A 25948-nucleotide genomic window follows, 5' to 3' on the forward strand; every position below is an offset into this window, starting at 1 on the left:
AGCCATGTGGAGACAAGTGCTCCTTTCGCTGCCAACCTTGGAGGACTAGGGTTTCATTTTATTAAGAGAATTTAAGTTTCTGTTCAGGTACCTACAACCAAATTCATTGTGACAAGATCTAAAGAAATATGTACTACATTCAAGAGTCAGCAGGTTTCTGTAGTGTTAAAAGTCACAGGGTTTCATTTTATTAAGAGAATTAGAAAGTTTTGGCTGGGTGCAGTGACTCAAGCCTGTAATCCCAGCACTTTGAGAGGCAGAGGCAGGTGGATCACCTGAGGTCAGGAGTTTGAGACCAGCCTGGCCAACATGGTGAAACCTGTCTCTATCAATAAACACAAAAATGATTACACTTGTAATCCCAGCTACTTGGGAGGCTGAGGCAGGAGAATCATTTGAACCCAGGAGGTAGAGGTTGCAGTGAGCCAAGATCACGCCACTGCACTCTAGCCAGGGTGACAGAGCGAGATTCCTTCTCAAAAAAGAAAAAAGAAAAAAAAAATTAGAAAGTTTCTGTTCAGATACCTAGAACCAAATTCATTGTGACAAGATCTGAAGAGATATGTACTACATTCAAGAGTCAGCATGCTTCTGTAATGTTTAAAATTTTTAACAAGTATGTATTACTACAGTAAGCAAAACAGTTTAGCACAGTCAGGTCAGTGGAAGCAATATGCAAATGCATATGCAGGAGTGTGCAGCAGAATCACCACCATCCTTGTTATGAGTGACAAGTTACGAGTCATGATTTATGAGTCAAAACTGGGTAGAAAAGTAGATGAGCAGAGTTTCTAAATCACATGGACACATAACTCAATAGCCAGAGAGAAAGGATCAGTCAGAAACTAAATCTACAAGGAGGTAAAGTCAAAATGTGAGTAAAACAAAACACACAGTTAGTAGAGAAAGGAGACCAAGAAAAGAGAGAGAAGGAAAAAAAAGAGAAAAGAGCAGACAATCAATCTGAAATCAAAGGCAATTAACTTGGTTCCTTTGAAAACCAGGACTTTTCCCAATGTGTTGCCCCCATTTGTGCTTGTAGCTATTAAAGCACAACATGGCTTTAAAAATGTTTAATGGCAAAACTCTAAATTCTAAGATCAAAAAAATATGTGATTCTCTGTTGGAGCATCTTGATGGGTATCACTCCCATCTCTCCATGATTTCCTACTTACATAAGATAAAACGAAAATATTTTAAGTTATTTGTAGGATGTACTGAATATTGTTTTACTTTTTGTATTCTTTTTTGTAAAATACATGTATACCTTATAAAACTAAAATTTACTTACATGACTTTTTATTAACTTATATTTTCTGGTATAACATTCTTTCATTAATTTAAAAAAAAAAAAAAGTATTCCAATTCTTCTCATTTCCAAGGCTGCAACAGAATCGTAGAACAAAACAAACAAACAAAAAAAACCAATACACTAGAAGGTGTAAAACAAAAATAGCTTCTTGGGGAACATACAGTACTTTAACAATTCATTGTTTCAAAATAAATATTTTAACATAAAATTCTATAGGTTCTATCCATTTTTAATCACATGTACCAGTGAGAGAGTCTACTAGGTGACTTCTTTCTTTTTTTTTTTTTTTTTTAGGAGACAGAGTCTCACTCTGTTGACCAGTCTGGAATGCAGTGGTGTGATCTTGGCCCACTGCAACCCTCGCCTCCCAGGTTCACGCAATTCTCCTGTCTCAGCCTCCTGAGAAGCTGGGATTACTGGAGTGCATTACCACCTCCAGCTAATTTCTGTATTTTTAGTAGAGATGGGGTTTCACCATATTGGCCAGGCTGGTCTTGAACTCCTGACCTCAGGTGACCCACCCTCCTCGGCCTCCCAAAGTGCTAGGATTACAGGCGTGAGCCACCATGCCCGGCCAACTTAAGTCAACATTTAAGACTGAGGAAAAAAATGTAATGTTTCATTGCCATCTTTAAATTTATGTGATATTCATAATACTACAGATTACAACATGCTATACGGGTTTCAACATTTGAAAATTTTCTCTGGAGTTGTAATCGTAGTTAAAAGCAAAGCATTAAATTCAAGAAGCTTGAAAAGAAATAATTTTTTCTGAGAATGATCTTTTAACAGTGGTTAATGTATAGTTTTTTACTTTCTACAAAAAGACTTTACTGATCAGGAGACAAATTATATTTTACCATAATTAGGAATCTGGACTCACCTGTTATGCCAAAAACAGCAACCATATTTTGCGCCAAAAAAAATACATTTTTGAAAGCATTTTCATCTTTCTGACTACCAAAGTTTCCACTAGCAAAGGTAAAAACACTTTTAAACCTTCCTGTGTAGCAAGTTTTAAATTTTCTTTTATTTGTATCAGTTTTCTCATGCATGGCTACCAAATATCAAGAATTTCAACTCTAGAGATGAAGGACAGAAAACCACAATGTAAAGTAGCTGGCCTAGTAAAACAGCTGGGAAAAAAACCCTGTTTTGGCTGCTCTAATATAATCTTCATTTATTACTTATTAGTTTTCCCCTTCTGGTCCCAATATTCCAGCCAAATTGAGAATCTACTCAGTGTTTATCATTTCAGTGCCGTTGCCATTACTCATCTCCACCTCCCAGTCCCCACAATGTATTTATAAACAGTTTTTATTTAAAGCCAGTAAACTGGGTTCAAGTTCCATTTAATCCCTTTTAATTCCATTCACGATCAATGTGAACATAGGCAAATTATTTAACCTTTACGCATCTTTAAGGATAACTCAGTGTAACTATGAGGAGTCAATGGGATGTGAACACACTCGATTTTTTTCTCTTCCTTTTTTAAAAAAATTTTTTAATGAAGATTCAATCTGATAGTCTCTGCTTACAAAGCAAGTATATAAAGAAATAAATGTAGACTGTGACACTAAATCCAAAGAAAGTATCTACTGGATGTATCAATACAATAATACGGAGAAAACAGGCGGCACTAGTGATTTAAAATTAGAACAAATAACACAATACAAATTTAAGTCTTTATTAAACTGTGTAAAGCAGCCTCAGCACAATGGCTCATGCCTGTGATACCAGCACTTTGGGAGGCCAATGCAGAAGGAACCCTTGAGGCCAGGGGTTCAAGACCAGCCTGGGCAACACAGGGAGACCCCATCTCTACAAAAAAATTTAAAAAGATAGTACCATTGCACTCCTGCCTGGACAACACAGTGAGACCCTGTCCAAAAAAAAAGGCCTGTAATCCAAGCACTTTGGGAGGCCAAAACAGGCAGATCGCTTGAGGTCGGGAGTTTGAGACCAGGCTTGATATCACAAAGAGACTCTGTCTCTAAAAAAAAAAAACAAACAAGGCAAAGAAAACCCAAAAAAATTTATGCAAAGCTATGTATCTGCCTTCCAAGGAATTCTGAATTCTCTACAGTATGTTTTTCAATGAAGTATTTAGAGTGGATGTTGATGTAACTTGCAATGTTTTGAGAATGATTTCTATATCATGTATTTGCTTTTTGAATAATTTACTAACAAAATGTTACAAAATTGTTTTTTAAAAATTAAGCATGATAAGCACTGTTCTATCCAGATAAATTTCCTGATATTTACAAACAACTACGATTATAAAAACTGCAAGAACCATTGTATTTGTAGTGAGTTGAATAGCGTTCTCCAAAAATTCACGTCCAGCAGAATCTCATAATGTGACTTTATTTAGAAACAGGGTCTTTGCAGATATAATTAGTTAAGGATCTTCAGATGAAAATTATCATGTATTTAGGGTGAACCCTAAGTCAAATGACTAGTGTCTTTATAAAAAGAAAGGTGAGGGAGATTTGGACACAGTAACAGAGAATATGTCATGTGATAAGAGAAAGAGATCAGAGTTATGCTGACCACAAGTCAAGAGACACCTGGGGCCACTAGATGCTGGAAGAAGGAAAGGAGGGATCCTTCCCTAAATCCATCAGAGGAACTGTGGCCCTCCTGTCACTTTAATTTCAGACTTCTAGTCTCCAGAACTAGGAGAGAATGTTTGTTATTTTAAACCAAAGTTTGTAACAATTTGTTAAGGCAGACCCAAGAAACTAGCACAGTGTTGGAGCATTAACTAAGTACTATTGTTAAAACATTTTAAAGTGAGAATTATTTCTCTGGTACTTCCCTGCAATAGTGTTAATTTTCCCTGAAGACACGAACTTTTTTTGAAATCTTCTCATTTAACAATCTTTTTGTTTCTATACTCTAGAGCAATCAATCTAGACTATTTGAAATTCATTTAAACTTAAGCAGTTATGTGAAATATTTCCTTAGGCAAAATTAGTTTTTCCATTTTTTTTTTCAAGTAAACAGTGAAACCCACAGATATAACTAAAAAAAAAAAGGACAAATTTTATAGTGAAGACATTAAGTATACGGAAAAATAAAATTATGAACTTATAAAGCTATCTTTTCCTTCACAACGTAAATTATGGTAACAATTTTATATAAATAATTAACTCAATAAGAAATTGCATAACCAACCCCCAAAATCTCAAGAGTTCAGCAATAATAGGATATTGAATCTTATAATATTTAATAATCTCAGTTCTGACCATAATAATGTTTTAAAATTAAGGAATACTGGCAGGGTGCAGTGGCTCACGTCTGTAATCCCAGCATTTTGGTAGGCCAAGGCAGGTGGATCATCTGAGGTCAAGAGTTTGAGACCAGCCTGGCAAACATAGTGAAACCCTGTTTCTACTAAAAATACAAAAAAAATTAGCCAGGTGTGGTGGCAAGCGCCTATAATCCCAGCTACTTGGGAGGTTGAGGCAGAATTGCTTGAACCCAGAAGGTGGAGGTTGCAGTGAGCCAAGATCTCACCATAGCACTCCAGCCTGGGCAACAAGAACGAAACTCCATCTCAAGGGAAAAAAAAAAAAAAAAAGAAAGAAAGAAAGAAACAAAGAAAGAAATACTATTCCAGCAACACGATGATTTAAAATCAATGGTTTTATTTTCCTAACAGTTTTTAATAAAAGTGATCTTTATCATATTGGGCATAACAACCTATAATATACAAATTAACCTACAACTGGGAAATAAAACTACCCAAAAAGTTAATTCAAGGCTGGACATGGTGGCTCTGGCACACTCTTGTAATCTCAGCACTTTGGGTGGCCCAGGTGAAAGCACTGCTGAAGCCATGAGTTTGAGGCTGCAGTGAGCTATGATCACACCTCTGCAGGTATTCCAGCCTGGGCAAACAGAACAAGACCCAATCTCTTAAAGAAAAAAAAAAAAGTTATTTCAAGAGGTTAGGTATCTTGGAATTTGTTATTTACATACTAGTGCCTAGAATTTAAAAGCTTACCCTGAAACTTCTTGGCACACATCACCACTATCTTTTCCTAATACCTCCCTATGTGACTTGTCACCTCCCACAATGTCCTTACAGCTGACCAGTGATATGTTTTAATGTAAATCATCATAGAATACAGTTTTCAGTATCCCTTAACTGAAATGTCTGGGACCAGAAGTGTTTTAGGATTCTTTTGGATTTTTAAATATTTGCATTGTACTTACTGGTTGAGTATCCCTAATCAAAAAATCCGAAATCCAAAATGCTCCAATGAGCATTTCCTTTGAGTGTCATGTCAGTGCTCAAAAAGTTTCAGATTTTGGAGTATTTCAGATTTTCAGATTAGGGATACTCAACCTGAATCTCCAAGATTAATGAAATGACAATTTTATTTTCCAAAGTACATACTCTTTAGAGAGGATGACTAAAAGCTGGACTGATACATTTGTATTCCAAATACACGTGCTTGAGACCCCCACGTCCTAAGGAACTTTATTCCTATACATACTTATCCCCATTTTCTCCAGCATCAACTCTTCTCATTCCATTGATTTCTACTCTTCTGCCTTTAAAATGGTCACATCTATTCTACACATTTTAAAACTCTCATTGGATCTTATTAAGGCTATAATTTAATTCAAAAAACATGTTACTGAGCAATAATAAGCCAGGTAACTCTGGGATACAAAAAATAGTCTTTTTACCCTGAAGAAAAAGCAAAGTTTTCCAACCAGATACTCTTACCTCTCAAAATCAGATTACTGAAACGAATCATCTTAATATGCTGCCTCTACTTCTTAGTCTTTATGCTGTTAAAATTCTACATATCCATTTACAACAAAACATTCCAGTTGAAACAATTTAGGGGTAAAACTACCCTTGATACAGCATCATGTACTGGAGTATGAGCATGAGAAAACTTCTAGTACATGATTTGCCACTCAATAGCTGTGTAATTAGTCATAAGTAACAACTGGGGATTGGGGGTAGGTGAGGCAGGCAGCCTTCACTGTTTTCTCCTTACCCAAAAACTGGACAAAAAATGGATTATATGTACAGTTAACTTTTGACTCTAAAGTGTTATGAAATGCAAAGCTTTTCATTAATTCCTCATCTCACTGATCTCTATCTTCTACATTTGACACTAAGAAATATTCCTTCATTTTCTATGATTCTTTTGATCTCACCTTCCTCTGTGTATCTGGATTTAGATTAGCCACATGAAACAATAAACTCAGATTTACAGTGGTTTAAACATACAAGATTATAGCCTTTCATGTTAAAATAAATTATCTTAAAATTCATATTAAAATAATAAATCCAGAGGGTAGCTATCCAGATTTGCTATGACAATACCACTATAAGTCATTAGGGACTCAGGTTCTTTCTAGCTTTTTGTTTTGATATACCTAGGGTTTGGGCCTTACCTACTTGGCCCAAGATGGCTGCTTGGGCTGCAGCCTTTATATGAGAATCTCAGTCTCAGGAAAAAGAAAAGCTAGGAAGACATACCCTCATCCTTTAAGAACACTTATGGGATACTGCACTCCTTATTTCCATTTCCATCCAACTGCCCACGTTTATAGCTGCCAGAAACTTGAAAACAGTCTCTCTTCTGCATGTCCATGATTAGTCAAAACCATCAAAGAGAAAAATCACCATTGAGGAGAACCAAATGCCTCTTCCAAACTCTCCAAGCCCTTCTGTGGTTCCTTTTCTTTTACATCCATCAGTAGTGTTTCCCAAAGCTTGGTTCTTGGTACTCTATTCTTCTGTCTCTATGCCAACTTCTTGGGAGCACCTAAACAATTTTATAAATCAATATACTCTCAAAACTCTCAAGTCTTTCTACCCAGTCCCTACCTGTCCCATCTTTTGAAGTCTCCACTTCGATAGCTTTAAAATAAACCCCATTCTATGTCAAGCCCACAAAGACAAGTAAGTAATTTTAAAAGAAAAACATTCTCAATCTTCCAATTTAAGTCATAACATCACAAGAACCCTCAAGACCTGTAGGTTTGAAATTTTAAAGTTGTCTCTGACTCCTCTTTCCATTTTCAACAAGCCATGAGTTGCAGGTCATACTGAACTTCTAAAAAGAAGTGAAACAAACTGGACTACATGAGGTTTATACAGCATATGACTTGGGACATACATTCATCAAAATAACTATGGCCCCTACAATTCTATTATAATGTTCCAGGGTTATCGTAATTATTAAATCCATAAGCCTATTTTTAGTCCTTATTATACATGACATTTTCAGCACATTTAGCATTTACTTATTTCCTTCTCCTCAATATTCTCTATATCTAGAGTTTCCATGATACCATATCATGCCATCTTGGTTCTTTCACAATACCTCTGACTACTCCTATTTAGTTTCCTGGCTGCCACTCCTTTACCACCTGAATATTGATTTTTCTCTGAGTACAATTCTGAAGCTACTCTTGTTTCACTCTATTCACATTTCCTATGCAATCTCATTTTTTTCTTCATATTTAACAATCAGCTGGCTACTAACAATTGCCAAGTTAAATCTCTAACTTCGCTTTTCTACTTACCTCCTGACTCATATATCTAAACACCTAAATGGCATCTTTACCTTGATTATAGACCATCACTATTCACTCAGCATTCCCTCCCTCATCCAAGTTCATTTCTTCCCCTGAATTCCCTATTTGTATTCACAGCATCATCACTCACCTTATTACCCAAGCTACAAACTTCGTTAGCCTCATCCATTCTTTCTACTTTACCCCTCACATTCATTTCTAAGTTTTACTAAATCTGAACTTTCAAATTTCTCAAACTTCCTTGCCATTTCCACTATAAAAATGCTTGAGTTTTCTCATACTGATCTTTCTCCCTCCAGTTCATTGCCATGAGTCACATTTCTCTGTTCTTTCTTGCTTTCTAAAAGCTACCATTTTTCAACAGACCCTACCATCTGTAGAGTCACAGCTAAACTCTATAGCCTGATACACAGAGCTTTTCACATCTGACCTCAAGCATCAAAGCCTACCTCAGTTTCTACCTACATTCACTTCTCTCCAGTCCTGTAACAAGACATTCACATACATACATTTTTCGTCTCTGTCTATAATCTCCTCTATCCTCTTTTCCATATGGCAAATGTTTCTGCATCTTATACAACTTGGTTTAAATATCATCTCATAAGAAATCGCCTCTTTCTCCCTCAGTAAAGTGAGTCCATCCTCTTGAAATAAGCAATGATAAATAAGTAATGATAAATTACTTGAAATAAGTAATGATAAACAAGTAATGAAAATTAAGTAATTTTCATTACTTATTTCAAGTAATTTATCATTACTTATTTCAAAACTTTGTCCATAATGACTAGGTTAGGGATAGAGTTTTACTCTTTACTCATTTGTATCTAACCTAGCACTTAGTACAATGCTGGGAAAGCAATAAATAATCATCAAATCAGTGAATCCCAAATAGTTCTTGACAGGTGGCAACAAACAGCAACTAGAAAATCACAACTACTTCAGGGGAGAAAACTCAGGCTATGTGTAAAATGGTTTAATAATAATCAATTATCAATTTTTATAATGTCTCAAAATGTGATAGTTCAGGTATTATACATACATTTACATTTTACCTTATCTCACTTATATTGCTTAAATACAATTAAATGCCTAAAAAACATGTCAAATATTCTCTAACATACTTAAGCAGATTGAGATGAAAAAAATACAAGAACTTCAAATGATTAACATAACTGACGCCAGATTAAATACCACCGATAAATGGATTAATTATAAATGTATTAATGGACAGCAGAAAAACGAAAACAAAAAAAGGTAAAGGCATATAAAATAATTAACCCAGGTAGTCATTACCAATTTTTCTTGGACAAATCCCAGTGAAAGTAAAAACAGTAAGAAAAACATAGTCGGCTAAATAACTTCACCTATTAGAAACTAATGATACTTCTTAATTATTCTGCCATAGTACATAGGCAAAGTCAGAAGAATTAAGTCTTAATATCAAATTATCAAAATCAAACTGTCATAAAAATCAGTGGTTTTCAAGCTATGTTTTCCTCAGAATAACAGCATTATAAGAACACGAAACTGGGCTGGGCACAGTGGCTCATGCCTGTAATCCCAGCACTTTGAGAGGCTGAGGTGGACGGATCACAAGGTCAGGCGTTCAAGACCAGCCTGGCCAACAGAGTGAAACCCTGTCTCTACGAAAAATACAAAAATTAGCCGGGTGTGGTGGCACATTGCCTATAGTCCCAGCTACTTGGGAGGTTGAGGCAGGAGAATTGCTTGAACCCAGGAAGCAGAGGTTTCAGTGAGCTGAGACTACGCCACTGCACTCCAACCTGAGCGACAGAACAGGACTCCGGCTCAAAAAAACAAAACAAACTCACGCATGTGCATGCGCGCACGTGCACGCACGCACACACACACACACACACACACACAACTGGAAACAAGGTACAATAGTAAAGTGACTAAGTTAAAATGACACATGGACACAGGGAGGGAAACATCACACACTGGGGTCTGTTGGGGGGAAATAGGGGAGGGATAGCGGTTGGGTAGGGAGTTGGGGAGAAAGAGCATGGGGAGAAATGCCAGATATAGGTGACAGGGAGGAAGGCAGCAAGTCACACTGCCATGTGTGTACCTATGCAACAATCTTGCATGTTCTTCACATGTACTCCAAAACCTAAAATGCAGTTTTAAAAAATGACATATAAAAATGATATAATAATCCAGCCACTGGAGTTTGTATTTTTCTACAATTTTATAAAATAACCTTTCCTTATATCATTAACAGTTAGACAGTAAAGGTATCTTTCTATCTTCCTTATAGCTTTTTAACTTAACCTTTTAATTTTGAGACAGTTGCAGATTTATACACAGTTATAAGAATTCATACAGAAATCATATACCCTTTACCCAGTTCCTTTCAATGGTGACATCTTGCAAAATTCTATTACAAAATCACCACCAGGATATCATACAATCCACCAATCTCATTCACATTTCCTCCTTTTTTACCTACACTCATTTGTGGTTGTATGTGTGTATTTAGTTCTACACAATTTTATCACACATGTAGATATGTATCCACCACCCAGTCAAAATATAAAAGTTTTATCACCACAAATATTCCTCTCAATTACCCTTTTATAACGACATCCGCCTCCTACCCTCCTTTTTTTTTTTTTTTTTTTTTTTGAGACGGAGTTTCGCTCTTGTTACCCAGGCTGGAGTGCAATGGCGCGATCTCGGCTCACCGCAACCTCCGCCTCCTGGGCTCAGGCAATTCTCCTGCCTCAGCTTCCTGACCCTCCTTTTTTATAGCTTTTTCTCCATATTTCAATAACTGTGTGTTCACTCTTCTGTGTCATTGCTTCTGTGTATCTTCGTTAACTACCTATGATGTATCAGGCACTCTTTTTTCTATATAATTCAAATAGCATGCATTAACTCTTGTTTCCAGTTTGTAAAAGGCATTTTTCAAAAGGCAAGGGGTTTTGCTTTTGCTTTTTAGACAGGATCTTGTTCTGTTACCCAGGCTAGAGTGCAGTGGCACAAACACAGCTCACTGCAGCCTCGACCTGGGTTCAAGTAATGCTCCCACCTCAATCTCTCAAGTAGCTGGGACTACAGGTGGGCATCACCACACCTGGCTAATTCATTTTTATGTCTTTTAATTTTTAGTAGAGACAAGTTCTCGTTACATTGCTCAGGCTGGTCTTGAATTCCTGGGCACAAGTGATTATCCTGCCTCAGCCTCCCAAAGTGTTGGGATTGCAGGTGTGAGCCAACTGCACCCAGCTGACAAGAGTTGTTGTTGTTGTTTTTTTAATCCAATTATAAAATAGAAATATTTAATTCTAAGCAAAAAGAACAAAGTGGGAGGCAACACACTACCGGACTTCAAACTATACTACAAGGCTACAGTAATCAAAACAGCATGGTACTGGTACCAAAACAGAGATATAGACCAATGGAACAGAACAGAGGCCTCAGAGGAAATACAACATACCCACAACCATCTGATCTTTGACAAACCTGACAAAAACAAGCAATGGGGAAAGGACCCCCTGTTTAATAAATGGTGTTGGGAAAACTGGCTAGCCATGTGCAGAAGGCAGAAACAGGACCCCTTCCTGACACCTTACACCAAAATTAACTCCAGATGGATTAAAGACTTAAACATCAGACCTAACACTATAAAAACCCTAGAAGAAAATCTAGGCAAAACCATTCAGGACATAGGTGTAGGCAAGGACTTCATGACCAAAACGCCAAAAGCAACGGCAACAAAAACCAAAATAGACAAATGGGACCTAATCAAACTCCACAGCTTCTGCACGGCAAAAGAAACAGTCAGTAGAGTGAATCGGCAACCAACAGAATGGGAAAAAATTTTTGCAGTCTACCCATCTGACAAGGGGCTGATATCCAGAATTTACAAAGAACTAAAGCAAATCTACAAGAAAAAAACAAGCCCATTCAAAAATGGGCGAAGGATATGAACAGATACTTTACAAAAGAAGACATACAGGAGGCCAACAAACATATGAAAAAATGCTCATCATCACTGGTCATTAGAGAAATGCAAATCAAAACCACATTGAGATACCATCTCACACCAGTTAGAATGGCGATCATTAAAAAATCGGGAAACAACATGGTGGAGAGGATGTGGAGAAATAGGAACACTTTTACACTGTTGGTGGGAATGTAAATTAATTCAACCATTGTGGAAGACAGTGTGGCGATTCCTCAAGGACTTAAAAATAGAAATCCCATTTGACCCAGCAATCCCATTACTGGGTATATATCCAAAGGATTATAAATCATTCTACTACAAGGACACGTGCACACGAATGTTCATTGCAGCACTGTTTACAATAGCAAAGACCTGGAACCAACCCAAATGCCCAACGATGATAGACTGGATAGGGAAAACGTGGTACATATACACCATGGAATATTACGCAGCCATCAAAAACGATGAGTTCACGCCCTTTGTAGGGACATGGATGAACCTGGAAACCATCATTCTCAGCAAACTGACACAAGAGCAGAAAATCAAACACCGTATATTCTCACTCATAGGCGGGTGTTGAACAATGAGAACACATGGACACAGGGAGGGGAGCACTACACACTGGGGTCCGTTGGGGGGAAATGGGGGAGGGATGGGGGGGTGGGGAGGTGGGAAGAGATAGCATGGGGAGAAATGACAGATACAGGTGAGGGGACGGAAGACAGCAAACCACACTGCCATATGTGTACCTATGCAACAGTCTTGCATGTTCTTCACATGTACCCCAAAACCTAAAATGCAATAAAAAAAAAGAAATATTTAAAAATTCAACTGTAAGTGTTGTTAATTGCAAAGACACTTTAGGAACAAAAATAAAGAGTATATCATTTAGCCAGTGAGGTGGCTCATGGCTATGATCTCAGTGCTTTGGGAAATTGAGGTAAAAGGACTGCTTGAGGCCAGGAGTTCAAGACCAGCCTGGGTAACATGGTGAAATCCCATCTTTACTAAAGATAGAGAAATTAGCCAGGTATCGTGGCATGCACCTGTAGTCCCAGCTACTCAGGAAGCTGAGGTGGGAATACGAATTCAGCCTTGGGAGGTCCAGGCTTCAGTAGACGGTGATTGTGCCATTGCCCTCCTGCCTGCCCAACAGAGTGAGACAAAAGGAAAGGAAAAAGAAAAAGGCAAGGAACACAAGGAAGAAGAGGAGAGGGGAGGGGACAGAAAGTAGGGGAGGGAAAGAGGGGGAAAAAAGGAGGGAGGGACGGACAGACTTGTACCTACAATTAGAAAAAAAAATCTCAATAATACCGAGACAGGAGAATAGAGTTTGCAGGCAGGGAACCTAAGAACATCCTAGAACTAAATCAAACATAAAAACCCCAACTTTCTAAATACAAGTAAATAACTGTGTAACTTCAGTTATGTCAGGAAACATCCTCTTTATTTGTATAGAGTGTACACCAACCAACTAACTTTGTAACTTCACTTCATCCTCTTCATATACATATGGTGTACACCACATAACCAATGGGAAACCTCTACAGGGTATTTAAACCCCAGAAAATTCTGTAACCAGCACTTTCAAGCCACTTGCTCAAGCCAACTCCCACTCTGTGGAGTGTACTTCCATTTCAATAAATCTGTGCTTTTCTGTCATTGCTTTGTTTGTGCATTTTGTCCAATTCTTTATTCAAAACACCAAGAACCTGGACAGCCTCCACCAGTAACAATAAGAAGTCAAACAACCCAGTAAAAAAGAGAACACAAATTTGATTACACACTTCACAAAAAATATACAAATGGCAACAAGCACCTGAAAAGGTGTTCAACATCATTAGTCACCAGAAAAATGCAAACTAAAACCATAAATGAGTTATGTTAAGAGAGTAGATTTTTCTTTCTTTTTTTTTTTTTTTTTTTTTTTTTTTGGAGAGACAGGGTTATACCATGTTGCCCAGGCTGGTCTCAAACTCCTGGACTCAAGCAATCCACCCACCTCAGCCTCCCAAAGTGCTGAGATTACAGGCATGAACCACCAGCCCAGCCAAGAGAGATTTTAAATTTCTTCATCATAAAAGCACGCAAATACACATACACACAAACACACACATACACAGTAACTATGTGAAGTGATGGATATGTTAATTACCTTGATTGTGATAATCATTTTGCCATGTATACATATATCAAAACATCACACTGTACACCATAAATATATATGATTTTTATTTGTAAATTACATCTCAGTAAAGCTAGGGGAGGTTTTTCTTTGTTTTTTAGTGAAAGCAAGTTTACTAGAGAGAAGAAACAAAAAAATGGCTACTCCACAGGCAGAGCAACCAAAAATGTTTTTAAGTAATAAATTTAAAATAACTGGAACTCTCATACAGTGCTAGTGAAAATATAAAATGGCACAGTCAATTAGGAAAGTTTGTCAGTTTCATACAGACACTTAGGACCTAGCAATTCTTCTCCTATGTATTTACCCAAGAGAAATGAAAACAGGAACATAAAAACATTAAAAGATCTGTATGCAAATGTTCAGAACAACTATGTTCACCATAGCCAAAAACTAGAAACTCAAGTGTCCCTCAACTAGTGAATGGATGAATCATATCATACTCAGCAATAAAACGGAACAACTGCCAATAAATACAACATGGATAAACCTTAACTATGATCCTAAGTGAAAAAAAGACACACAAAACTGTATACTATTTGTATGACATTCTAGAAAAGACAAAAACTACAGACAGAAAACAGATCAGTGACTGCCAGATGCTAGAAAGGGAACTGACTACAAAGTGGCATGAGAGAACTTTCGGAAGCAGGAACATGTTCTATATCTTTATCTATCTATATATTTTTAGCAACAGTGTCACTATGTCACCCAGGCTGGAATACAGTGGAGTGATCATGGGTCACTGTAGCCTCTAAATCCTGGGTTCAAGCAATCCTCCCATCTTAGCATCCTGAGTAGCTGGAACTACAGGCATGTGCCACCACACCATGCTACTTTTTTTTTTTTTTTTTTCTTCTGCAGAGACAGGATCTCACTGTGTTGTGCAGGCTGGTTTCAAACTCCTGGCCTAAGGCAATCCTCCAGCCTCAGCCTCCCAAAGCACTGCCATTACAGGTGTGAGCTACAGCTGCCAGCCCTATGTATCTTGACTGCAGTAGTGGCTACATTAATATATACATTTGTCAAAACTCATCGAAATGTTCACCTAAAATAGTAAATTTTATTGCATGTAATTGCTATTTTATTAGACATTCTTACAGGATCTTTAGGATGTCACTTTTTTGGCCAGAAACCTCTGGCCGATGGCACCTCTGCCCAATTTTTGCTCAGGCCCGCTAGGCTCCTTCTACCCACTCAGCCTGGTACGCTATGCTCAGCTCATGCTACCAGCCTGGATCCCACACATCAAAGGGAGACTGGAGTCAGGCACGGAGTGGTAAGGGATGTGTGAGCAAGCGTATAGTCTGGCCATACACAGTTAGACATGCCGGCTGCTGCCACAGGGTGGGCAGCTCCAGGTGCTGGCATAAGCGCCAGCTCCCTGCAAGGCTGTGGCTGGACCAGGTACACCAGAAGCAGCTACCCCAGGGTATGCAGTGGCACCCAGAAACTTGGAGATGCCAGGAACCACAGGGCCCCAAAGATGGGAGTCATAGCCCTTGCTTGGGGAGCTCTATGGTCTGGGCTCCCTGAAGGGCCATAGGTCTTCTCTCCCTTCCTTCACGTGCAACATGGTGAGCAATGGAAACGTTTCAGCCCCGTCTGTGTTACAGCTTTTACCCTCACCATTCACAGGCCCCAAGTTCTCATCCTGTGAACAGGAAGAATAAGGTACCCAGACAAGAAGTGGAGGGTGAGCAAGATGAAGAGGAGCTTTACTGAGCAACAGAACAGCTCAAAGACCCACAGTGGGCAACTCCTCTCTGTAGCAAAGGTATCCTGATGAGTGCTCAGCCCCTAGCAGAGAGGGTAGCTCCTTTATGCAGGCAGGTCATCCCAGCAAGTATTCAGTTTTCCGCAGAGAGAGTGGTTCCTCTCTGCAGCTGGTTATCCCAATAGATATTCAGCTATCAGCAGAGAGGGCAGCTCCTCTCTGCAGCTGGTTGTCCTGCTGTCTGCAGCTCTCAGCAGAGAGGAGGTCCTGGCCTAGAGTGACTGGCTCCTCCCTGCAGGCAGGCTATCCTATCTCTGCAGCTCTCAGCGGAGAGGGCAGCTCCTCTCTGTAGCTGGTCAACTCATCATCTCTCCATCTTCTGCTCTGCTCTCAAAGAGCCTTGGACTTTGACAAGCCCAGAGGGGAGAAAGTACAAACTGATTGTCCATACATGAGCCCAGAAAAGGCACCACAAGTCCCCGCTCCAGTCCATAACACTGGCAGCCAGGCCCCTATCCTTCAGGCCCTTCCTGGCCTGAAGCTGGGGCCTCACCAGGGCCTATCCCCTACTGCCCAGAAGCCTGTCTGCTTCCTGCCACCATCCATGATGCCTAGGATGCTCACATCAAGGGGCACATGAAGGCCAGTGCCAAGCCACCCTCAACCCCCTCCCATGGTGCTTGTCAGGACCCAAAGTCCAGAGGGAGTCAAGGAGGGAGAGGCCTGGTGTGTCAGAGCTGACCTAAGTGTGTACACACCAGGCTGGGCTTGACAGCACCCTGGCTTGGCTCCAACCCCCGCTCTGAGACTGGTGCAGGTACTAGAAGCAGGGAGATACCAGGCAGCAGGAGCAGGCACTAGAAGCAGGGAGATACCAGGCAGCAGAAGCAGGCACCTTCGAGCCTGCAAGGGCACGGGAGATGCTTTCCCTGGCCTCAAGAGTGCAGAGAGGCCTGGGTCCACAGCCCTGACTGTGGCAGCTGCAGCTGTGTTGGGGGCGGGGTGGGGGGATCCTACTCATGGCCCCCAAGAACACAGGGAGGCCCTTGGTCCACAGCCCTGACCTGGGTGGCTGCAGCATGCCCAGGAGGGTGGGGTTGCTACCTGTTCCAGCTTCTGCCAGCTCCGTTGAGTGTGCAGCCCCAGTTATGCCCCTTCGTGGCCTGGAGCAGGGGCTCCAGGTCTTCACTGGGCCCAGGCCAGCATCCAGGGCAGGGGTAATGTCTGCTCGAGCTCCCCTTCACCCGGCTCGTGGACCTGCCAGAAACAGATTGTGGGTCCTGGACCCAGCCCTTGGGAGTGTCAGGCCTGGCAATTACCCGATGCATGGTAGACCCCAGGGATACAGCCCTGGGTGGCCCTGCTCTGAGCTTCCCCCGAGGTACAGGAACCTAGAGCCCTTGGCAGGGTGGGTACACTGACCTGCTGCCTAGGTCCCAAAGTAGGCACTGCTCCCATTTCCCACCCCAGACCCCAAAACCACAGCTCCAGCTCTGCCTCCTACTCATATCCTGCCCACAGCCCTGGTGGGCAAGAGTGGTGACAGAGGGCCAGGGTCAGGAGCCCACGAGGCTCTGGACCTAAGGGCAGGTCCTGCTCAGCAGCAGAAGGGTGGCAGGGGTGCAGTCGGCTGCCTCGGGGACCGACCAGTGTCATTGCTGCTCCCACTGCCACTGCCTGCACCTCCCCACTGCCATCAACATGACTAAAGAATTTTCCCAAGTTAAAAAGTTATGCATTTCACTAACAACATTCTACAATTTATAGAAGCTTCTGGACTGTGTTACTTAAAAAAATTAATCCTCCTTTTCCTTCCCTTTTCCTGCTGTGAGAAGGGAAGTTCATGGTACCCTTGGGTGGAGGTGGATTCCTGGGGTGGAGCTTCATATTGTCATAGATCAAGAGAGCTAAGGAGGGAGTCTATGTGGTAAGGGAACAACCAAACATTTTGCATCAGAGCCCAAGCATTAAGGCAGGAGGGGGAAACTGGCAAAGGGCACTGGGGTATAGACAGAGCGAGAAGGATGTCTTCCAATGGAAGCAGCCCAGTGCGGGATATCAGAGTCTAAGTGGGGTAAGAAGTGCATCCACGGACAGTGGGAAGACCAACATGGGGAGTCAGAGCCAGAGCACCGGGGAGAGTGTCCCTGTATTGAAGCATACTGATAGGGACTCTTAGATCCAGACTGAGGTAGGGGGATGGAGAAGATGGAATGAAGAATGCAAGTCCCAGCAGGGAGAGGAGTGGATGGTAATGAAGATGGGAGACTGAACAATAAGTAAATACAATAAGGATGATGGAAGCCAGACTTCTTACTGTGAGAAAAGAACATTACAATATAAAAAAGGAGAAAACTAGAAGAGAATCTGGAATATTTGACTGAAACTGGAGGTATCAGTATGAATTCACAGTTTTCAATATACAGAAATAAGAAATAAATACAGATGCAAATGCACATGTATGTTTATGCATACACAGCTATACTTCCCGTCCTGACCGTTAAGAGGACCTGGAAGAAGTAATACACATACATACCTATACTTCCCATCTCTGACCATTAAGAGGACCTGGAAGAAGCAATACACATACATATCTACACATCCCATACATACACACACATCCCTTAATGGTCAGGGATGGGACATCATCCTTTTAGCGGAGAATGTTATTCTCCGCTAAAAGGAACCAGGGATCCCTAAATGGCTGATTCCAGAACCAAGGCAGGGAAAGTGCATGATTAGCCAGGAACAGGTTCTGTGCCAAAAAGTAAAAAGATGTTCTCAAAGAGTGATGGGGATGTACCATAAGAAAACAAAAGCCAGCTTGAACAGCTCTCATTGCCCAAATGAAGAACAATTTGACCATCAAAATAAATAATGCTATAATCCGCACGTTTACGTTGCCTCCCAAAATTCATATGTTAAAATCCTGACACCCAAGGTAATGGTACTATGAGGTGAGGCCTTTGGGAGGTGATCAGGTCATGAGGGTGGAGTCCTTGTGAATGGGATTAGTTCCCTATTTAAAGATACCCCAGAGAGCTCATTTGACCCTTAGGTCATGTGAGGTTAAAGTGAGAACATGGTAGGCCGGGCGCGGTGGCTCAAGCCTGTAATCCCAGCACTTTGGGAGGCCAAGGAGGGTGGATCACGAGGTCAAAAGATCAAGACCATCCTGGTCAACATGGTGATGTTGACTACTAAAAATACAAAAAAATTAGCTGGGCATGGTAGCGCGTGCCTGTAATCCCAGCTACTCGGGAGGCTGAGGCAGAAGAATTGCCTGAACCCAGGAGGCGGAGGTTGCGGTGAGCCGAGATCGCGCCATTGCACTCCAGCCTGGGTAACAAGAGCGAAACTCCGTCTCAAAAAAAAAAAAAAAAAAAAAAAAAAAAGGTGAGAACATGGTTATGAGGAATCAGGTCCTAACCAGACACTAATCTGTCAGATTCTTAATCTTGGATTTCTCTGCCTACAGACTGTGAAAAACAAATTTCTTTTTTTTATAAGTCACCCAGTTTGAGGTATTTTTGTTGTAACAGCCCAAATGGACTAAGGCAAATCGTAACAGAATAAAATCCACTAAACGCTTGGGCACACGCACAAGCATGCACACACATGCACAAACACACACACACACACGCACACAGAAAAACCATGACTCCATATAGATGTCAATGAACGAACCATTAAGAGTTTAGTGAGGAACAAGATATTTACATAGTTTCAAAGTACCTCACAAAAACAATTAACTATTAACTTTATAGTGGAGAAGCTTGGCAGATATTACTTGTATCAAGCAATCAAAGTAAAAATAACCAACAAGGAAACAAAGTGAAATTGTGCACCACCTGCCAGGATGCAGTGGGAATCATTTCTGCTATCCTTCCCAAGCGCATATCTGCATGTATCTAATCATGAAGGAACAGACAATCTAAAATTGAGGGGCAGCCTACAAAATAACTGACCTGTAATTGTTAAATATGTCAAGGTCATCAAAGTCAAGAGAAGATAAAGGCAATGTTCCAGATGGAAGGAGATAAAAGAGATATAACATGAATGCAACACATATTGCTAAACTGGATCCTTTTGTCAATAAAGAGATTAACAGCATAATCAACAAAACTTGAACCAGTCTGAGAACTAGATGGAGTACTGTATCACTATTCATTTCCTGTTTTAGTTATCGCACTGTGATCATGTAGGAGAATATTCTTGTTTGTAGAAACCGCACATTAAAGTATTCTGGATGACAGGGCATCAGATCAACAGCTTCCTCTCAAATTGCTCAGGGGAAATTTTTTTGTACCATTCTTGCAACTTTTTTGCAAGTCTGTTGTTTCAAAAATGTTCAAAAGGCGGGGGTGGGGGCGGGGGCGGGGGGGGGGCAGCCTGGCAGGGTGGCTTACTACTGTAACCACAGCACTTTGGGAGGCCCAGGCGGTGGATTACCTGAGGTCAGGAGTTCAGGACCAGCCTGGCCAACATAGTGAAACCCCATCTCTACTAAAAAATACAAAAATTAGCCAGGCGTAGTGGCAGGCGCTTGTAATCTCAGCTATTCAGGAGGCTGAGACAGGAGAACTGCTTGAATCCAGGAGGCGGAGGTTGCAGTGAGCCAAGATTGCGCCATTGCACTCCAATCAGGGCGACAAGAGTGAAATTCCATCTCAAAAAAAAAGGTGGGGGGGGGAAGGTTGGAACAATGTCACTAAAAACTAAACAAGATTAAAAAACTGATTTTCCACACTTAATCTGGGTAGAAAAGAAACATCAGACTACGCAAAATTACTAGGAAATAAAATTTTGAAGCCAGATGATTAAAAATATAATCTTTCTTTTTAACAATTGATCTCAATCAGATCATGACTGGTGAGAGAAAAGAACATGAAAGGTTCCCACTAAAGGAGAGGAAGCTCTTAAAGGAGAAACAATGAAAGAGACAGTGGACCAAAAGTGGGTGGAACAATGGTATTCTGGGCTACCAATGGAAAACACAATCTCAGCATCTCTGAAAAATGAAAGGGCTGTAGAGCTGATATCTAAAATTCCTTGCAAATGTGGGACTAGAATTGCCCTGAAATCCAAGTAGTTCCCCATCTCAATCTGTTATTACATTATGCTTAGCTACAAAGTAACACAAAAGAATGCAAATACAGAAATAAACATGCATGAACCCTGAATTCTCTTAAGTTGTGGAAGTCCATCAATTAAAGTGTAAAATACAATGCATTTGCCTAATTGTTCCTTACGAAGAAAATTCTGTGACAAAAAGAACAATGAAAACACATTAAAGCGAAACAAGATCACCTTCAGCTGGGTCAGCTTGCTGTCCTTAATTAAAAGACAAGTCATGTCATTGTCTCATTTCTCCTGAAAGAATGGGGAGCATTTCCTAGAAAGGTGTAAAAGTGCAAAGAATCCTTTCCCCTTCCCTGGTACCACGTGTTCCCTGGGACGGTCACTAGGCCCCCAACAGCACAGGGGTGAGGTAGCACTGGACTCTCGGCACTTCCTTTCGGAGAGGACAACCCCCTGCGTCACGGGTTACTCATTCAGGATGCAGGGCAGAAGTTTATCCCCGAGGAACTCAGCACAGTTGGCTCCCGCCCTCCCAGCCTTGCTGTCCTGGGCCCACTCCCAGGGCTCTGCCCCGGGTACCCAGCTGCCTCCAGGCGGAGGGTCGCGCGACCCCGCCTCGCCTCCGGCAGGCCCAGCTAGTACGCCCAAGGGCTAGGCAGACGCGGCATCTTCCCTCCCCCTCGCGTCGTGCCGGCCCCCCACGCCCACCGCCAGGCTCAGCCCCGCGGAGAAGGCCGGACGCCGACCGCCCGCTCCTCCGAGACCCGGCCCGGCCCTCCCCGACGCCCGGCCCTGATGCCCGGCCCCGCGGAGCCCACTGGACAGCGGCCGGGGGCGGGGGCGGGGAGGCCCGGGGGCGGCACCGCCCCACACCCTTACCTGGCTTCTCATGGTCGTAGCCTACCACGATGAAGTAGTCCGCCAGCCGGGCCATGGCCGCCGCCGCCGCGCTCGGGAAGTGGGTCCCCGTCGCCGCCCTCGCCGCCGCCGCCCAGCCGGCCCGGGAGGGCTCAGCATTTTCCCTGCAGCGGCAGTAGCGGCAGCGGCAGCGTTTCAGCCATGTTTGACAACCGAGGGGCGCTCTGCGCTTGCGCGGCGCCTCGTGCCCGCTCCTCCCCCGCCCCCACCCTTACTGGCTCCGCGGCCCCAAGCCCGGGCGGCGAGCCCACCCCCACCCTCGGCTGGCCTCGCGGACCGCAGCGCTGTGGGGGCGGGCGGCCGGGCGCGTTCCCGCCACGCGTCGCCACCGCGGCCCCTGGAGGTGGTTCACGGCCCTCTCCCCCTCCCTATTTTTCCTAAAGCCGGGGGTCCTTTCTTCCGCCTTCTCTATTCTGTTTGGATTCGGAGGAAGGTACACGGAGAGTTGAGGGGTCACTTGGAAAGTTGGCTGCTTCCGCTGCTCCCCACCACCACCAAAGATGAAATTCTCCCGCCCTCGGTTGGAAGCAAAGAATTTGCACCGACAGGACTTTTGCTGCACGTTTCCTGTTTATGTTGTGTAGATGGGAATTTTAGAAACATGCCACCGAGCAGACTGGGGAGTGAGAGGCTTTTGCGCAATCCTCGTAGGCGCCTCGGGTTTCAAAGCCGGGTGGGCCGGGGGCGGTCGGCCTGGGCTTCCCCCGGAGCGCCCGAGGGAGCCAGATTTCACCGAAGAACCCGGCATCCTCCCGAACTGTGCTGGCATTTCCCTGGGGAGCCCCTCCCGCCTCCGCTAGCTTCCCTTGCAGCGGTCCCAGGGCTTTTGCAGCCCGAACAGGTGGTGCCTTCCAACGCCCCTGCTCAAACACACACAAAAATGAATAAATGGTCCCTTCCTTCCATCTCAGGATTATCCAAGTCTCTTGCTTTTTTGTTGAACCTATTGACCATTTCGAATTTCGCTGGTGCGACGGTCAGGTGAACTCACTTTGTCATTTGTTAGTATCTCATAAAGTTTTAGTAGAATTTGTACAAGTGGTAGAACAAAGTTTTGGAAATCTCCGTGATTTAGAAGTTGTCTTTGTGATTGCTTATCACTGCTCACTGTTAATTGAGGGTTTGATCTTTCATATTTACATATAAGACAAGACCTCTTAGCAAAGTGTGTAGTATGTAGTAGGTGCCTACCAAGTATTTTCAATGAGTAAATGTGCGATTTTCCTCAACTAGCAGCAGGAAGCTGCCACGGCTCCAACTCGACTAGGAGACTAGAGAGCTGACATCTCAGCTCCTGAAAAGTTACTCTGCTCTAATTGACTATTTCCCGTTTCTCTGCCACACTTGCTTCATCTACAAATTGGAAGGGTTGGGCTGCACTAGAACTGAAACTGAAGGAATACTTTAACTCCAGGACCTCTGTGTAAATTGCTATTGATAAAACTGAATCAGCTGAATTTCCAAACGTGGAAGAAAGATAGCTTGATCCTGAAAATAATTAAACCAAAAACAACCCTCAGTCATACCTCATGTAGTAATCCTCTCTGTAACTTATCTGAGAACTCGTCATCCAACTTGATCACTTTCAGTAAAGAGTTATCTTACTTCCTTGGGAGGCAGTCCATTCCACTGTTTAACAGCCCTATTGTTAGAAAGTTCTTCCTTATTATTTCAGAGTTGCTCTCCGGAACTAACTAGAAAAAAAAAAGTCTATTGTCAGCTATCATATTCCTTCTCGACTTTATTTTTTTTAAATGAGGGTAAAATTCACATACCGTAAAAATAGCCATTTTAAAATGTAGAATTCAGTGGCATTAAGTAGATTCCCAATGTTGTACAACAACCATGTCTATCAGTTACAAAACATTTTCATCACCCAAAAGAAAACTTAACCGTTAAGCAGTCATTCCCATTCCCCCTCCCACAGCCCCTGGCAATCACCAATTTGCTTTTTGTCTCTATGGTTTTACCTATTACGAACATTTCATTTAAATGGAAATCATACAATATATGACTTTTTGTATCTGGGTTTTTCCTCATTTAGTATATAGTTCTCAGCTTTTATATAGGCAGATTCAGTACAAGGTTGTAGTGTCACATTGAAGTATCAATACGTCATTATTTTTTATGACTCAATATTCCATTGTATGTTGTATTAGTCTGTTCTCACACTGCTAATAATGACATACCCAAGACTGGGTAATTTATAAAGAAAGTTTAATTGACTCACAGTTCCACATGGCAGAAGCTAAGGAGGAGCAAGGCAGCAGATGAGAGATTATGCAGGAGAACTTCCCTTTATAAACCCATCAGATCTCATCAGACTTATTCACTATCACCAGAACAGCACGGGAAAGACCCCCCCCCCCCCCCGCCTCATGATTCAATTACCTTCCATTGGGTCTCTCCCATGACAGGTGGAAATTATGGAATACAATTCAAGATGAAATTTGGGTGGGGACACAGCCAAACCACATCATACGTATATACCACATTTTCTTTATCTATTGATGGGTCATTTCCACATTTTTGACATTGTGAATAGTGCTGCTGCAAACATGCATGTACATGTATTTGTGTACCTGATTTCAATTTTCAGGGATATATTCTTGGGATTGGAATTACTGGATTAAGTAGTAATTATGTTACTACAGTTTTCTACAGTGGCTGCATCATTTTACATTTTCACCAGCATTGTACTAGGGTTCTAATTTCTTTGCATTTTGTCAACTTTTGTTTTCCTGTTGTTTTTGTTTTGTTATACCCATCTTAGTATGAAGTAGTATCCCTTTGTGGTCCTGGTTTACCTTTCGCTGAAGACTAATGATGTCAAGCATCTTTTCATGTGTTTATTGGCCATCGCTAAATTTTCTTTGGAGAAGTATCTATTAAAGTCCTTTGCCCATTTTTTAATTGATTCTTTGTCTTTTTGTTGTTGAGTAGCAAGAGTTCTTTATACATTCTGGATACTAGTCCTTGTCAGATATGTAATTTGCAGATATTTTCCTATTTTGTATGTTGTCTATTCTCTTTTTAAATTTTCTATGCCTTATTCCCCCCAAATATTTCCTATTTTTATTGTTTTTCATTTTATTTTCATGTAGCGATGACATATCATGGTGTTGCCCAGGCTGGTCTTAAACTCCTGTTCTCAGGAAATCCTCTCGCCTATCCCTCCCAAAGTACAAGGATTGAGCTACCACACCAGGACTTCATTTTCTTGATAACGTCCTTTGGCTCAAAATTTTTTAATTTTGATGAAGTCCAGTTTTTTAGTTTGTTTCTATGGTTTTAGTGTTATATCTAAAAATATATTGCAATTTTAAAGGTGAGATGAAGATTTACTCCTATTTCCTTCACAGTTTTAGCTCTTCTGTTTAGTACTTTGACCCATTTTGAGTTAATTTTATAGTGGTAAGGGGTCTCATTTTACCTTTTAAATGTCTTGGCTTTTATTTCATTTGCAGGTATTCATTTAAATTATTTTATTTTTTAAATCAAAGTTTAGTTGTTTTTAAGCCTAGAATCAAATGCTATATGCTTTTAGGCATATTTCATCTGTTACTGATATACGTAGACTTCCAGTCCACTTGCAAATGCTCATTTTGTCACGTAGAGATTTTAACATATCCTAGGTATAATGTTGAAAGGCACTGTGTTTGTATATATATATGAATATATTTTGTATACACTAAAGCTGTGCTTTGCTTCTCAGCCAACAGCTGCCAGCCTGCTAAAACTGATAAGCCCTGACAAGGCAGCCTGATTACTGAGGTTGGCTGAAAGCCAGACCATCCCCTATGATAACCACCATCACCTTTCACCAAAGAGAGAGAGAATAAAGCAAGCCCAGATTTGTTTTCCTGAAGGCTGGTGGGAGCAGGAAGGGAGGAAGGGTATGTGACACTATCATGATATGTACCTGGCAGATGCCTTTCTTTTTTGCTTTAGAAGACAAAATAGACAGTGATGGCTCATGCCTGTAATCCCATCACTTTGGGAGGCCGAGGCAGGTGGATCACCTGAGGTCAGGAGTTCGAGACCAGCCTGACCAACATGGTGAAACCCTGTCTCTACTAAAAATGCAAAAATTAGCTGGACGTGATAGCAGGTACCTGTAATCCCAGCTACTCAGGAGGCTGAGGCAAGAGAGTCATTTGACCCGGGAGGCCAAGGTTGCAGTGA

The 25948-nt window shown here is 41.6% G+C and overlaps 1 protein-coding gene across 2 annotated transcripts in view; it reads right to left on the reverse strand.

Moving 5' to 3' along the window:
• SBF2 (SET binding factor 2) overlaps positions 1-21925 on the reverse strand; it is a 478855-nt gene extending 456930 nt beyond the window's left edge. Inside the window, exon 1 of one of the 2 annotated variants that reach the window (XM_039470842.2) lies at positions 21725-21925. In XM_039470842.2, the coding sequence (XP_039326776.1) occupies positions 21725-21779 (55 nt within the window). In that variant the 5' untranslated portion in view covers positions 21780-21925. The remainder of the gene's footprint in view (positions 1-21724) is intronic. The other variant, XM_039470843.2, reaches the window with a different exon arrangement.
• Between the last annotated feature and the right edge of the window lie 4023 nt (positions 21926-25948).

Source organism: Saimiri boliviensis, chromosome 6 (assembly GCF_048565385.1).
Source record: "Saimiri boliviensis isolate mSaiBol1 chromosome 6, mSaiBol1.pri, whole genome shotgun sequence".
Classification (NCBI taxonomy): Eukaryota; Metazoa; Chordata; class Mammalia; order Primates; family Cebidae; genus Saimiri; species Saimiri boliviensis.